The sequence below is a fragment of the Puma concolor genome, chromosome C2, assembly GCF_028749965.1.
Source record: "Puma concolor isolate L17-30 chromosome C2, mPumCon1.1.hap2, whole genome shotgun sequence".
Taxonomy (NCBI): domain Eukaryota; kingdom Metazoa; phylum Chordata; class Mammalia; order Carnivora; family Felidae; genus Puma; species Puma concolor.
In genome coordinates, this window is record NC_141675.1 from 153,446,358 (window position 1) to 153,461,854 (window position 15,497).

General features: G+C 49.2%; 1 protein-coding gene across 6 annotated transcripts in view; it reads right to left on the reverse strand.

Moving 5' to 3' along the window:
- Positions 1-15,497, reverse strand: part of ERG (ETS transcription factor ERG) — a 268,746-nt gene that overhangs the window by 175,036 nt on the left and 78,213 nt on the right. For all 6 annotated transcript variants that reach the window (XM_086675970.1, XM_086675971.1, XM_086675974.1 and 3 more), the window contains one exon: positions 11,817-11,904. In XM_086675970.1, coding sequence (XP_086532096.1) covers positions 11,817-11,855 — 39 coding nt within the window. In that variant the 5' untranslated portion in view covers positions 11,856-11,904. The remainder of the gene's footprint in view (positions 1-11,816; positions 11,905-15,497) is intronic.

Below are 15,497 nucleotides of genomic sequence, written 5' to 3' on the forward strand. Positions count from 1 at the left end.
GGCAGGGAGTAGGGGGGAGATCGGTACTTTCTGCTCAGGTTTGCTGGGAACCTAACCTCCTCTGAAAACAAATATATATAAAAGTTAAGACACAAGGCCCTTGAGAACACTTCATCTCTGCCGCCAGTCGGCTGTGTGGCTCCAATCATACCTTCAAAAGGGGTAAGAGGGGGCGCCTGGGTGGCGCAGTCGGTTAAGCGTCCGACTTCAGCCAGGTCACGATCTCGCGAGGTCTCGCGTGATCTCGCGTGAGTTCGAGCCCCGCGTCGGCCTCTGGGCTGATGGCTCGGAGCCTGGAGCCTGTTTCCGATTCTGTGTCTCCCTCTCTCTCTGCCCCTCCCCCGTTCGTGCTCTGTCTCTCTCTGTCCCAAAAATAATAAATAAACGTTGAAAAAAAAAAAAAAAAGGTAAGAGAAGTATAAAGGGTAAGTGAATACCAACTAAATGGGGCCACCTGACCCAGAAAAGTCCAAGACCCCCGGACCATTCTCATTCCATCAAGACCACTGCAACTTAATCTAATCAACACAGGCATGTTAAGTATCTACTAAGCACAAGGTACAATGACAAGACAATAATCACCATGTGGTCACTTGAAGTCATGGGTAATCTAGCAAGCGGAGAAAAGGAGCACACAGTAATCATTTTCCACGGTAGACACTCCCTCCTCTCTCCAAATGGCAAGGAGCCAGATGTTAAGAATTGGAGGGCAGAAAGACAAAAGCAAGGAGCCGGAAGACCATGGGGCAAAAAACTCAGTTCCCTGTCGACAGGGATGCTGGGCAGACATACAGAAGCGTCTAGGGGGTAGACAGCGACACCAGCTGTTTCCAGCCGTGACCTCTTCCGATCGGTCTGTGACACGCCCTGATTGGTGTGCCCAAGCTCCTTGTCAACTATTTTGATTATTCACCCTTCAAGGGTTGGGAGGCACTAGCAGGAAAAAAAAGCCACTGCCAAGTTATGCTGGGTTCATCCTGCACAGGACGCAGAGCTCCGGATGGAAGAACCTGGCTTTGACGCAGAAAGCCGGTTCTGTGTGGCTTCTGTGAACACGGAATGCCTTTGCTGGTGGTTCTCAACAGAAAATAGATGTTTCTCTTACTTTTACTGAATGAGTCGGGTAGAAAACTGGGAAATGCACGAAAGTAAAAATAAGCACTTTCCACGTTTGAAAATTCAGGGAAAGTAAAGAGAAGGCTCAATAGTTGTGAGCAAATAAAAATATTTATCTCGTGGGCATCATCCCAAACATCAGAGGTCAGAATTAATGCTAATCTGTATGACCAACAGGGCGTGGATCGGGGTTGATCTCATTAAAATATAATTTACACCAGTTATTGACAAAAGCACCAAACCTTCTAGACATTAACTATGAGAAGAGCTGCCCACAAGAACTTTCTGCCAGTTCTCCCCCTTTTATGTTTGTCCCACTCCAAGGGGGCTCTTGTCCCCTCCAGGCAAATCACTGCTACCAAGGCCACCCGCGACTTCTGAGTTGTCAACCCTGGTGGTCCTCACCTTTACTCTCTATTCACTGGCTCTTCCTCTCGGCCCTCCCTGGGTTCTCCCTCCTCTTCCCAAACTCTGCATGTTGGAGGGACCCAAAGCCCATCCCTCAGGCCCTTCTGTATGTGGGTCTCCAGGTGACCTCCCCTAGTGGCCCAACCTCGAATGCAAGCTTCTGACTCAAAATGTAGGGCTCAATCACATCGTGTCACCCGTTCTACTCAAAACCCTCCCATGCTCCCCAGCCCCACACGCAGAACAAGACTGAAGGGTCTTACCCCTTGCACATGGGAATCTCACGCATGGCCTCACCATTGCCTCCTCAAGGCCACAGCCCGCGGCTCTGTGCTCACTCCGCACCCTCCCCACAACAGTCTCCTTGATGCTCCTTCAACACGCCAAGCAAGCTCCTTCCTAATGGTCTTTGCACGCACTGTTCTCGCTTTCCGGGACCTTCTTCCCCCTACGTGATAAAATGGCTCATGGTCTCACATCTTCGGCTCTCCGTTTGAATTTCAACTCCTCCAACAACCTTCCCTCACCTCGTGTGTAAAATGGCACCTCTCCCTCCATCACCCTCTTGCTTACCTTACTTTTTGTCCTACAGAATTATCAACCAGCACTGTACTCACACACACACACGCACACACAATGTGCACACACACATCATATGTTGGCCGTAATACTGTAATGTCGCACGTACGTAAACATATCCTATCTCCACCCCTAGAATGTAAGCTTCATGCAAGCAAGGATCTTATCTGTTTCGTTCATGCTCTACTCCCAGCAATATTGAATGATTTCATTGAAATGGGTCAAAAAAAAAAAAAATGACCAGAGATAATACAGCTCGCTGATCAACGTGCGAGGGGGTGGTCACGTGCACCAGTTTCCAAGTGAAGGGACATCTGTCAATCTCCACTTTCCACCTGCCACATCAGCAAATGTCACCAGTCACAACAAAGTATGTTCAAACAGGACTCTCGAATTCTTGCTGGAGAAGTACAGAGAGGCACAACTGGGTGGGGAGATTCGTATCAAAAGCCTCAAAGTGTTCATGCCCCTTGCATTTATCACAGTTTCCGGTCAGAGAAGCGTGAAGGAAACGGGCTTCCAGAAGGACTAAGCTGGCAGCGCTGAGGAAGAACGGAAGGCTGGAGGGAGGGGAACCGCAGGCAGAGCAGTCAGAGACCCTGTGACAGAGTGGGGCGGGGGACAGTGCAGCCCTGTCCTAGTGCCTTACAGAGCAGGTGCTATGAGCCAGACACGGAGTGAGCAGAGACAGGCTGAAGAGAAGCCTTAAGTTTTAAGCCTGGGTCCCTGAGACAAGTGGCCGCTGTGAAAAAGGGAGAAAAGGATGAACAAAAATGCCTATGTGACGACGATGATGAGATGATGGTGGTGGCAGTAATGACAACAGTAACCACTGCTACTCACTAGACACTATTCTAACGCCTCCCCACGAATCACCTCGCCTGACCCTGCTGCAAGCCGAGGAGGTGCCATCGTTATCCTCACCTCCTGATGGAGGACTGAGGCTCATAGGGGCTCAGTAACTTGCCCCAAACCCATCAGTTTCAAAGGTCATACCTGAGCTCATAAAGTCTGGCCTCACACACTGCCTGCTCACCCGCTATCCTAGAGCGGCCTTGCCCCAAAGGGAGGAAGCACTAGAAAGGAAACGATGCTATAGAAGCCTGAACCTGACCTTGGTGGAGGCTGGGCTCTCTGCGACCCAGACAAACCACTTGAACTCTGGACTCAATGCAGCAGGGGATGGGAGGGTGCTCTGGAGACCGGAAGTATCACACAAATGGACGTAAGGCTCCGCTGACTGGTTTCTGAGTTGAAGGCACCCGTAGCCACATCCAGGCAAGCCGTCTAGCAGGTGTCTAGAAACGAAGGCCGGAGCTCAGGGAAGAAACCAGGGCGAGAGGTAGCACAATCTCCTGCATGAAGGCGATCGCTGACGTTGGAGATCAGAAGGTAAAGAGGTGCCGAAGGAAAAGGAGCAGGTGGAGATTAAACCAAGGAGAGGTCAAGCAAGGCTCGTTCCCGCTCAGTCACAAGAGCAGACCGGAAGTGGGGAGCACCGCCGGGAAATGTGCCCTTCGCGTCCTGAACTCGCTGCAGCCTGACCTGGCCTCCAGCTCCTGCCTCCTCGACGCACGCGTTCCCAGTGCTGAGTGTGGCACCAAGGGCGATGGCAATGCTTGAACCCCAGCTGCACAGAGGGACCGTCACGTGCGGCAGGGACCCCGCCCCGTGCCAACTCTCGAACACTCAAATGCTGGGTGCTGACCTGAAAAAACTATTGATTCAAATTCTTGGTAAGTTAATTTCCCAGAAGGTAGAAGAAGTGACAAGTGACGCTTTTTTTCCTCTGGACTCTGTCACACCCGATCACAGAGCCCAGGAAACATGCAGACGTTTTGAAACCCACGTCCGAAATGTGTTCTTGAAACCCTTACAGGTGTGGCTAGGATATTCAGAGTGATGGTGCAGAACAACATAGCCCCCTACGCAGACAGAAAAGAAGAAATCTGTTGCTTTGGTACGTATTTATCGGTGATCTAAGGCTGGGTTAAAAACTGACAATTATTCACTGTTGAAGCCAAGTCCCCAGAAACACTGCAAGTGCTTGTAGAAACGCAGCTCCCGAGTCCAACCCAAACTTACTGGAGAAGCAGCTGGCGGGGGGGAGCCCAGGAATCTGCATTCTGACTCGCTCTCCAGAATGTTTGAGAACCGCCTCTGGGAGAGAAGTGCCAGCTCTGTAGGGTTCTAACCATTGCCCTGGAAAGTGACCGGGTCTCCTCCAGCCCTGCCTATACCTCCCGATAAAGCTGGTGTCCTCCCTGAACGTCAGCATCTCTGAATCCTAGCAAGGAGTCCCCGGTTTCGGGGGCTCTGTGCAGCATGGCTAGGGGAACGTGCCACCGAACCCCCGCTGCATCCGGAGCACAGCCCCCAACAACAGGTGACTGAGCTCGGTCCCCAGCGACACAGGAAGCCGGTGAGGAGACAGAAAGTGCAGCCCACCTTTGGCAAACCTCATACATAAGGTATCTGCAGGCGGGCCGTCAGATGTTAGAAGTCTCCACTGTTTTGCTATATCAAATATCTTGGTATCTTCAAGGAACATTGTTTTCCTTTTTAATGTTTATTTGTTTTGAGAGAGAGAGAGAGAGAGAGGCAGAAAGAATCCCAAGCAGGCTCCACGCGGACAGTGCAGAGGCCGACACGGGGCCGGATCTCACAACATCAAGTTCACGACCTGAGCCGATATCGAGAGTCAGACGTTTAAACCACTGAGGCGCCCAGGCGCCCCTAGGCAATATTATTTTCTGATTATAAAAATAATGCACCTTCATTGGAGAAATTCTGCCGTTCTATGTTTAATTAAGCACCACCATTCTGCAGAAAAAGAAGTGTGGCTATAAATGGCCACAAAGTCATCAGGCATCAGTCATCCCACTGGAGTCTGATCAAAGCTGATTTGCTGAGGAAAAGTCAGGCAGCGTATCAAAGGCTTCTATCGTCTTCACAGTACACAGACTTTGGAGGGAAACCGGGTCTCTGCTGAGTATGTTTTCAAGAGGATAAACTTTCTACCTTCCGGTGAAGCAGTTACTATAAACCAGGTTTGCAAATATGTGGGAAATGTCTGCAACTCAATGGGTTGGGGTTAGTAAGTGAGCTCCACGCTTCTCCCTTCTCCCAGGTAACGGATTAAATCACCACCAAGTCCCCCCACCCCCTACTCGGGATGCAGGTTGGGGGACTTCCTGCATCTGTTACTTTAAGACTCCTGCTCACGGGCTGGGCTCTCCAGCTTCCCAGTGACCTCCCGCTCAATGCTGGCTACGTCCTAAAACTCTTCTAGAACCTTCCATGACACACAAAGAGAGCTTACACGTGGCATGATTTATAGTCAGAAACATTTAGCGTCACTTCCAGAGCGGCAGCCACGAATCACGTGGGAACAAAGTCAATTCGGCAGTTCACTCCTTGGCAAGTACTGACCTTATGTCTATTTTCCTCAAGAATACTATCTCTTCTTCCCTCTTCCTTTCTACTGCTACTGTGTGAGAGTATGCTAATATATAACATTATATATTAGTAACATAACAATATATTCTATAACTGCCATATTTAATAATATAACAATATATTGTTATACTAACAGTATTAATATATTAACATACTGATATGTCAACACATTTTTAATACATTAGTATTAATGTTAAAAATACCAATATTTTATTGATACGATGTTTTATAATTACTATAACATATAAATATGATAAAATATAACATTATACATTAATATATAACAAATGTATTAATGACATCATAATATACTGATAGTAACATGTAATGTGATAATAAGTGCTTACTGTGTGCTCTGAACACTTTAAATATGTTAACATTAACTAGTCTAATTCTCATGATTCTGAGGCAGGTACACTATTTACCCCCATTTTACAGCTAAGGAAACGGAGGCAATCGGTAAGTGAAGCCAAGTTTCAAACCCAGACTACTGGTCCCAACACATTTACAAAAAATAAGCAAAAAATATAAAAGCCGAAAGGAAGAGGAAAAGAAGGAGGGGGAGGGGGAATCACCATCAGAAACAGGACCGAGTAAACCGATTTTTTGGTCCTTCTCCACCTGCAGAATCAACGGGAAACCAGGACGGAGCCCTCGTTTATTCCACGGTCCATCAACTGTGACTGATCCTCACAGAGACTCTTGGGGAGCGGGATCTAGACCAGTTCTAGTGGACAACAGAACCGAGGCTGGCCACCTTCCTGGGGACGACGGAGGGTCAGTGTGTCAGTGGAGTGACAGACTCCAGGCATTTCTAGGCGTAGCGGCTCCCGAACTGCACCTGCGAGCCATCGGCCGCGTGGAGCATGCTCAGAACCCCCCGCGTGCCTCCCCTGCAATAAACAGTTAAGTGTGATACCTCGGAGGACTTGAGGCCACTAGGCGATCAGAAGTGGTGGACATGTGGGCATAGGTGCCGTGAGGGGGATGGGTGAGGACAGCTGAGCACCTGCTCACAGGTGAGGACAGGTGAGTGGGTAGAGCAGGTCAGGCAGCTTCCCTTAGGCGTCTGCCCACCCCCTGCCCTGGGTCCCTCCTTGGCTGCGTGCAGCGCCACATCCCAGGTGTTTAGGAACATGTGACTTGCACCCTGGATGGCAGGTGCTGTGTCTTTGTGGTCCCTTATTCCCCCACCCACCCCAAGCCCCTTGTGGGTACAGGGAAGGTGCTACTCAGCTCACAACAGGCAACCTCAGAAACCCGTTCCCCAAGCTCTCTCCTCCCCGACAAGGTAAGTAAGGCCCGTCCCGAAGTATGTACTCAATGTGGCTTTTTTTTCTTTCCGACACACATAGTTTTCTGTGACAACATGATGTTTTCAGTCCCATCACATTTTTTTAAATGCTTATTTATTTTTGAGAGAGAGACAGAGACAGAACGGGAGCAGAGAGGGGAGGGGCAGAGAGAGAGAGGGAGACACAGAATCGGAAGCAGCCTTCAGGCTCTGAGCTGTCAGCACAGAGCCCGACGCGGGGCTCGAACCCACAAACCGTGAGATCATGACCTGAGCCGAAGTCAGACGCTCAACCGACTGAGCCACCCAGGCGCCCCAGTCCCACCACTTCTTGAGCTTTACATGTGGAATCACATTGTATTTACTCTCCTGTGACTTGTTTTTTTTTCCCAACCTTGAGAATCATCCACACTGATACACAGACACAGGCAGACACTTGTTATTTTCACTGCTGTACAGTATTCCATTATAGGGCTAGAATGCCATTCATTTATCCATTCTCCTGGTGGGCATCTGGGTTGTTCACTTTTTCCTCATGCCCATCTCCAGGCATCCAAGGGCAACAGGTGTGTACCCAGGGGTGGGACCACTGGAGCACAGGGTCGGTGCGTCTTCAGCCTCACTAGGCAACACTTGACTTACACGCCAAAGGGTCATGCTGATTTACGCTCCCCCTCCCCCAGTGTGCAAGAGACCATCCTGAGCACCGCATCCGAACCTCAATGCTATAAACTGGTACTATCTCTGTATTATTATTTTTTCCCTTAACCCTTCTCTCAAAGCCACCAGACAACATATCCCACCTGTGCACCCATCTACTCTGATGTGATCACTATGTTTTAAGTGCGTGCATGAAAATTACATGACGCCTGGGGCGCCTGGGTGGCGCAGTCGGTTAAGCGTCCGACTTCAGCCAAGTCACGATCTCGCGGTCCGTGAGTTCGAGCCCCGCGTCAGGCTCTGGGCTGATGGCTCGGAGCCTGGAGCCTGTTTCCGATTCTGTGTCTCCCTCTCTCTCTGCCCCTCCCCCGTTCATGCTCTGTCTCTCTCTGTCCCAAAAATAAATAAATGTTGAAAAAAAAAAAATTAAAAAAAAAAAAAAGAAAAAAAAGGAAAATTACATGACGCGGGGGAAGTGGACATGTTTTCATGTATTTGCGAAAAGCACTGTGCCATAGATCACATTGTTTTGGACTTTTTTTTTCACCCAACTCCGTGTTTTGTAAAACAGACCCATGCTGTTCCGTGTCATCACAGACACTATAATACTGTATTTTTAAGAGGGATGCTACCCTCATTTTATAGAATACCACAGGAACAGCTCACAGTAGGTCAACACTCAATGGGGTTTTTGTGTGCTGCGTGTAATTACAGAGTCCTCACTCTGACCCCACAAAGTGAGTGCTTGCATTTCAAATAAGAGGAAACCCCAGGCACCTGTTCAAAACCACCCAGGTTAGTAAATGAGGGAGCAGGATTTGAATCAAGTCTTAAGATGCCAGAACCCTTGCTCTGATCCACGACATGAACCTAGCCAGGATGCACGAGGCAGACAGTTCTGTAACCGGCATCCCTAGATCACACACACCTCTGGTGGACCAGTGAGTGAAACTAGAATTCATACAGGCCTCGCTTGATCAGTTCCGAAACGTACAACCTTCTATGCGAATACCTGGTGAACAGCCTTAAAGGGAACAGTTAAAAAATGTGCCAATCAGCTGTCTCTTTAAAGCTGTAAACTTGACTAATATGTTATTCCTTTTCCTCAAATGTTAGTATATGGAAGTATTAAGAGGATGAAATTCTTGAGAAGAAACGCAATAACATGAATCAAAAATTCCTTTATCAGAATGAGAATTAATGAGGGGGGGCGCCTGGGTTGGTTAAGTATCTGACTTCGGCTCAGATCGTGATTTCGTGGTTCACGAGTTCGAGCCCTGTGTCAGGCTCTGGGCTGACAGCTCGGAGCCTGGAGCCTGCTTCTGATTCTGTGTCTCCCTCTCTCTCTGCCCCTCTACCACTCATGCGTGCGCTCTCTCTCTCTCTCTCTCCCAAAAATAAACATTAGAATGAGAATTAATGACCAAAATCTCGAATCCTAACAAAATAAATCTGCAAGTCTTTCCCTCCTTGGGATAATAGTGTGGGTTGACGTTTGACAGCCATGGACTGCACCCACCCAGCAGAGCAGAAGCATGGTCATACACCTGACATGCTAAGATCATGCTTATGTGACACAGAAGTACAATTTCTAGCATAAGACAGGACGTGGAAGGACCAGCAGAGAAAGACAAATTAAAATGTGCTTAGTGACTTGGTTTTAGCACCGACAGAGAATAAGCTGAAAATGTTTTCTTATTAAAGTTCTGCTCATTCTCTTTGTCAACGAAATTGCCACAACTCTTAATATTCTTTTAAATCAAGAATGTTCTATATTTCACAGTTACTTACCATCCCTCCCTTTTATTATTATTATTTCTAGCTCCTTAAACATATAAAAGGGGAAAAGTAATTTGTTCTGGCAGAAGAGGGTTATAGTAAATCATGGAGAATAAATTTCTTAAATATGAAAGGAACATGACTTCCCTCCGGATCAGACTATGGACACAAATGTGAAAAGTCTGTTTCCACGCACACCTGCAATGTTAAGTCACTTCTGTGGGGAATTCAGGTCCTTTTCAGATGAGAAAAAAAAAAAAAAAAAAAAAAACGTTCAGTAGCAATGAGCCAAAGACAAATCTTCCACTATTTACATTAACACATCAAGTGGAACGGTTCATATGCCATTTATAAGAACTTCCCCTCCCAGAAATAAAAGCTGCACTCAGCCCACAACCAGAGACTTCACAGCACATAAAATTTTAGTGAATAAATTTCCCAAATCAGGTGTTTTAAGGAAGCCGTGGAAGGCCATCTATTTTCTTAACTATTTTGGCAAGGATACCAATTCCATATACAAAAAAAAAAGGGGGGGGGGAGAAGTCCAGGAATAATTATTCAGATTCCAATAGCTGGAATTTGATAGATTTTACAAAGGAAACAAATGTCTTTAATATAATTCTTTGCAACTCAGAGCCAACATCAGCTGCTAATAACGGCACTTCTAACTGCCAGTTCATCTTCAAAACACACAGAAGCAATGTGAGCTGAGATTTACTTTTTTATTTTTACTTTCTGAGTTGATATGTATTAAAAAAAAAATTCTCCTGGTTCTCTTTCTCTTCAGCCTTCACTTACATTTATGGTAACGGCTATGATGATAATAAGAGAAATCAAAGCTGGAAATACAGCTCGCTCCTGAGATCAAATACCAACCTGTCCACTAAACACATCTTCAGAGGTCATGCTTCTTAGGTTTATCTAAGACTGGTTGCATTTGATGAATTAACTTTTAAAAACAAGCCCTAATGATTTCTTGCCGACTTCAGCTTTTCCTTCCCGTTGGCTAGGAATAAAATGCCAACCATGATGACTTTGGGTAGTTGACCTTCATAGCCTGAGGCACAGAAGATTCTTCTCGAATGGCCTTCTCCATGAGCTTTTATTTGCATCCCTCAGCTTCACGGTCAACAAAGACGAAACGGAAAAAGCCTTCCCCCTCCCCCGTCCCTGTGTGGCACGGACACGCTTGCCAAATACGCCCCAGGAATTTCCGAAGGAGCCTTACCACGTCCACGGGAGACTGCCCACTGCACGTGTTACAGGCATAACTGTCCCGGCCCCAGTGAGACATCACACACAAGCCACACGACAGTGTCCGCCACAGAGGTCTGCTCCTCCCCGACGCTGAAGGCTCAACACCCCTTGGGGAGCCCCTCTTTCTGACGCCTCGGGAGCACCCACCAACCTTGAACAACGCACTGAACCCGTCACTTCTAAATCTGCGGTCAAACGTGGAGGAAGAGCGTGAATTACACCCGGTACATAGCACTCCCAAGCGCGCTGCTTTTAAGATGTGTGCGTGCATGTGCGTGATGTTGGAGGGCACTTCATATTTTGGCCAAAAAAGGGTGAACTTTCCTTTCAATTAGAAGCCACTTTCCGTTTCAGGCAAAGAACATTTAGATGAGTGAAACCTACGAGGCCACTTAGGGAAAATGAATACATGCAGGGGACGTGCAGAACTGGCAAGGTGGCGGATGATTTGGGCCAGTGTAGACAGCTGAACTAACTAGCACAGGTGTAGACAGCCGATCTGGGTAATGTGGCTCAAGCCCCAGTGTTTCCTGTAACTTTTATTTGGGTCAAGTTACTAAAGCCATCTCTTCACTTCCTCCCGGCGGCTGTGCCCGTGTGTGCCAAAGGGGCCGGCTTCCTCTCAGGACTCCCGGGTGGCTCGGGACTCAACCTTGTTGCCTCACCTCCAAAGACACGGGGAGGTGCAGCTGGGCAACAGGTGGAACAGGTGCCACGTGCGGGCGTGGCCAGGTAAAACCACCCCTGGGCACAGGAAGTGCGAGGGCACAGCCTCCGGCATCCTCCTGGGTAACCCCAGGCAAGGGGCAAGGGGGTGGCGTTAAAACAGAAGCTGGAAGAATCCGGATGTGGCTTCTGTGTCAATTCGGGGGTCAGCCATGTTCTGCCGAAGGTCAGACAGTAAATACTTTCAGCTTTGCGGATCACGCGGTCTTGGTCGCCACCACACAGCTCTGCCGTCAGGACACGGAAGCAGCCACACACGGTGTGGAAACCAGGAAGAAAGCAAAACTTTCTTTATGGACAACGAGATCTAATTTACCACGGGTTAGGAAACATTCTTCTTCTTTTGACTGTTTTCAACCGCTGCATATTGTGAAGACCATTTTCTTAGCTCATGGCGGTCTAGAAACAGGTGGCGGGCCGGACCAGGCCCACGGCAGAGGCTGGCTGCCCCCCGCACGGACTGATGTGTGGGCAGGCATCCACCAAAATCCAGCCAAGGAGGAAGCAAGAGCGGCTCCCTGGCCGAGATGAAACCTACCTTGATATGAGCTGCTGGGTCCGGGACAGTCTGAACCATGTCCTTCAGTCGACCAGCTCGTTCACCATCCACTCAGAACCTGAGGCAGCTGGGTGACAAAAAGGGACAGTCGTCAATAACCATGTTTCCACGCTTTGCTTTCCGTTAGGACCGAACGCCACACACTATGGTAAAGAATCACAGCTCTTGAACGCGTTTGCCCCCGCAAGCACCTTGCTAGGGCAGGAAGCGCCCTAATGAAGCTCCTGGAAAATCCACTTCTCTCCTGCCGGGGATGTCACTGCCTTTGAGGGCCAGTGAGACAGTGGTCTGACAAGCCCAAACAAACCCATGTCACAGGCAGCTCACACACATCATGGTACACGGGCAGCGTCGGTGAGGGATCGTTTAAAGGAAGAAATGAGGGGCGCCTGGGGGGGCTCAGTGGGCTAAGCGTCTGATTTCAGCTCAGGTCATGATCTCAGGGTTCGTGGGTTCGAGCCCCGCGTCGGGCTCTGTGCCGACAGCTCAGAGCTTAGAGCCTGCTTGGGATTCTGTGTCTCCCTCTCTCTCTGCTCCTCCCCTGCTCACGCTCTGTCTCTCTCAAAAATAAACATAAAAAAAAAAAAACTAATACCACCTAAACATCTTTAAAAGTTCACAGTTAAGCTCTTAATGAAAAGCACAGCTATCACTCATTGAATGCCTAAGCAGCAGCCCTTGGACCAAGGGCTCCACAGGAATTTTCTCATTTTATCCTAACCACCGTCTGAGAGTCAGCATCCCCACTGTCCAGTCGGGGACATGGAGACCCAGGAAGGGTCACCGATTTGTTCGGGATCACCTGCTTAATAAGCAACGGAGCCAGGATTCAAGTCGCACTGGCCTGACTCTGAGACCGCTAAGACATTTCAGTTTGACAAGATGAACTGGTTAAGCCCTATACGAGGAAGGTATGTTAATCCATTTTAGAATTTAATTTAAATTTAAATGAGTTAAATTTAAAGGTGTCCATACTCTAAGGATAAAGACCTCATCCAATATATTCCTTTATTCAGATTAAAAACCAGCATGTTCTGGTTCCTGTCCGTCTGTCCCTTCCCATCCCCAGAGCCACCCTCCGTGGCCCCCTTCCCTGCCCCGTGCCCCCAGGGCTGACCCCCACAGGCTGCCTCGGTAGGGTTCCCTTGCCCTCTGGCCCCCAACATGTTTGGTCCCTGTGACACCATCTGGAGACGGTGCAGGGGCAGGAGGAGAGAGGGGTGGGGTGTTTCTTCCCCACACTTCCCACCACCCGTTCGACACCCCCTCCTATTTGGCTACCGTTCTGGTCATAACTGACCCTGTGGTCACCTCTCTTGTCCTGGGGACCCTCCCCCTGGGCTGCAGGAACCACGCCCCGCCCCGTCTTTGGTTCTCTGTACATCTTAGCCATATGTCTTCTCTGGCACTGAAAACCCCTCTTTCAATTTATATCTTTAGGTGCCATCACCATTTTCTTTCAACTACCATTTTTTCGTTGTCTTCTTCTGTGCAAAGCTGGCCTAGGACTCTTAGCAGTAGTAAACTGCCACATGAAAATAAACAGTTCAATTCCAGGATGACAGCCACGAGAGCTGTCTCTTGAGTTTGCTGTCAACCACATTCTTCCAGGGGTACACAAAGGCGCTCCCTGGAGCCCTAACTACATCTGTGTTCTGCCTTTCCCACCCTCTCAAGGCACAAACACATCCACTCCCAACAAAGATGGGCTTCTCACGGGAAGCCTTCGCCTCCAGGTCTGCGTGCTTGGGGCCTGTCTCCCAAAAGGGCTTCATGGAGTCCTCCCCGAATCAGGGAGAGCGTGGCTGAACGAGGAGATGACAAACGTGGACCCCTGCTCCTCTGACGCGAGAACCTTCGCCTCCCCCAAGGCGGTCTCCTCAGGAGAGCAGAGATCCCCCCAGGAAACAACACTCTGCTCCCAAAGCCATTCGGCCTGAGAGAGGCCCATCCTCGAGCCTTCCTCACCAAAGGAAGGCTCCCCGCTGCACGACCCCACGCTCAGGAGCAAACCGTTCTTCCTACACGTTCTGGCATCCCCCTGGGGCAGCTCACCCCTCCCAATTCTGCCTCTCTGCACACATATTCTGCCGCTCATAACAAGTTAAAGTTCATCCCTTCCCACCAAATCGGTGGAAGGAACGTTCCACTGGAAGTCTGGAGCCCAAGCCACGTAGATCCAGAAGATTCCTCTTCCTGACTCTGGGAACCCGGTTCCCGTACTTCGAGCCGCACGGCAACGTGGCCAAGGCCCAAGGCTGGTGCCCAGCTGACAGCCAGCACCTTATGCCAGACCCGTAAGGCAGCCACCCTGGACACTCTAGAACATCGTCTCTCACGTGGCCACAGCCCCTGCTGAGATCAGGAAAACGGAACTATCAGCTGAGTCCAGGCACCCACAGAACCATGAGAAATAATAAATCAGTTGTTGTTTTAAGCTACGAGGTCCGGGGACAGTTTATCACAGATGGAGAACCCAAACACCCGGTAAGTGTTCTAGATACCTAGAGAAGGCAGAGACTAAGTAGCTCCTGGCGTACTGTCACCCCACGGTGACCTACAGTGATGGTTCCAGTTCCCCTCCCCTCCTTGTGTCTGCGCCTCCTGCCATACGACTTGGTGGTTCACACACCTAAGAGGTCGTTTGTTGCCCCAACCTTTGTTTGGGAGCTGTCCACACAACTTGCTGCAGTCACCAGAATGCACCAGAAGGGCAGTGTGCCAGTTCCTGGATAAAGCCCCAAGAGGCATGAATTGTTTCCACTTGCAAATTCCCGCCACCACAGGAACGTGCCAGGCTAGAACGCTGGAGGAACAGAGGCACGTGGTGTAAGGCCAAGCCATCCCATATCCCCAGCCAAGAATATTCTAGATCATCTGATAAGACAACCGAACCCTAGGCACAGGAGGGACACCTCAAGACCAAAACTGGCCAACCAAGGCCAACCTGAATGGCCAACCCACAGGCTTGTGAGCTAAATAAATGCTTCTTGTTTCAAACCACTGAGATTTAGGGTGGCTGTTACGCAGCATTTTTGTAGCAGTAAATTACTAATACACACAATATGCCTTGGATAACCAGGCTATCAAGATCCCCCTTAAAACTTTTCCAGTTAGGGGCGCCTGGGTGGCTCAGTGGGTGAAGCATCTGGCTCTTGGTTTCAGCTCAGGTCATGATCTCACGGTTCATGGGTTCAAGTTCCGTATCAGGCTCCGCACTGACAGTGTGGAGCCTGCTTGGGATTCTCTCTGTCCCTCTCTCTCTGCCCCTCCCCTGCTCACTTTCTCTCTCTCTCTCTCTCTCTCTCTCTCTCTCTCTCTCTCTCTCTCAAAATAAATAAACTTAAATATTTTTTAACTTTTCTAGCTACAGAGATCAAAGAACTCAAACAGTGATTTCAAAGGAAAGAAACTTTTCCCAACACACAACCGCACCATTTCCACCAGGTCCAGCTAAGAGACAGGACCTCAAACCCCCGTCCTCCCCTCAAAATGAGTTTGGAAACTGAAGAGTAACCAAGATGCCACTACCCGAAGGGCCTGTGAGCTTTGCAGAGCCCTTCCTGGAGCAGCCGAATTTCCACTTCACAGGATGGGACCCTGCCAACTCTCCGGGGATTCCTGATACGACGAAATGGAATCAACGTTCCAGATGCCTGA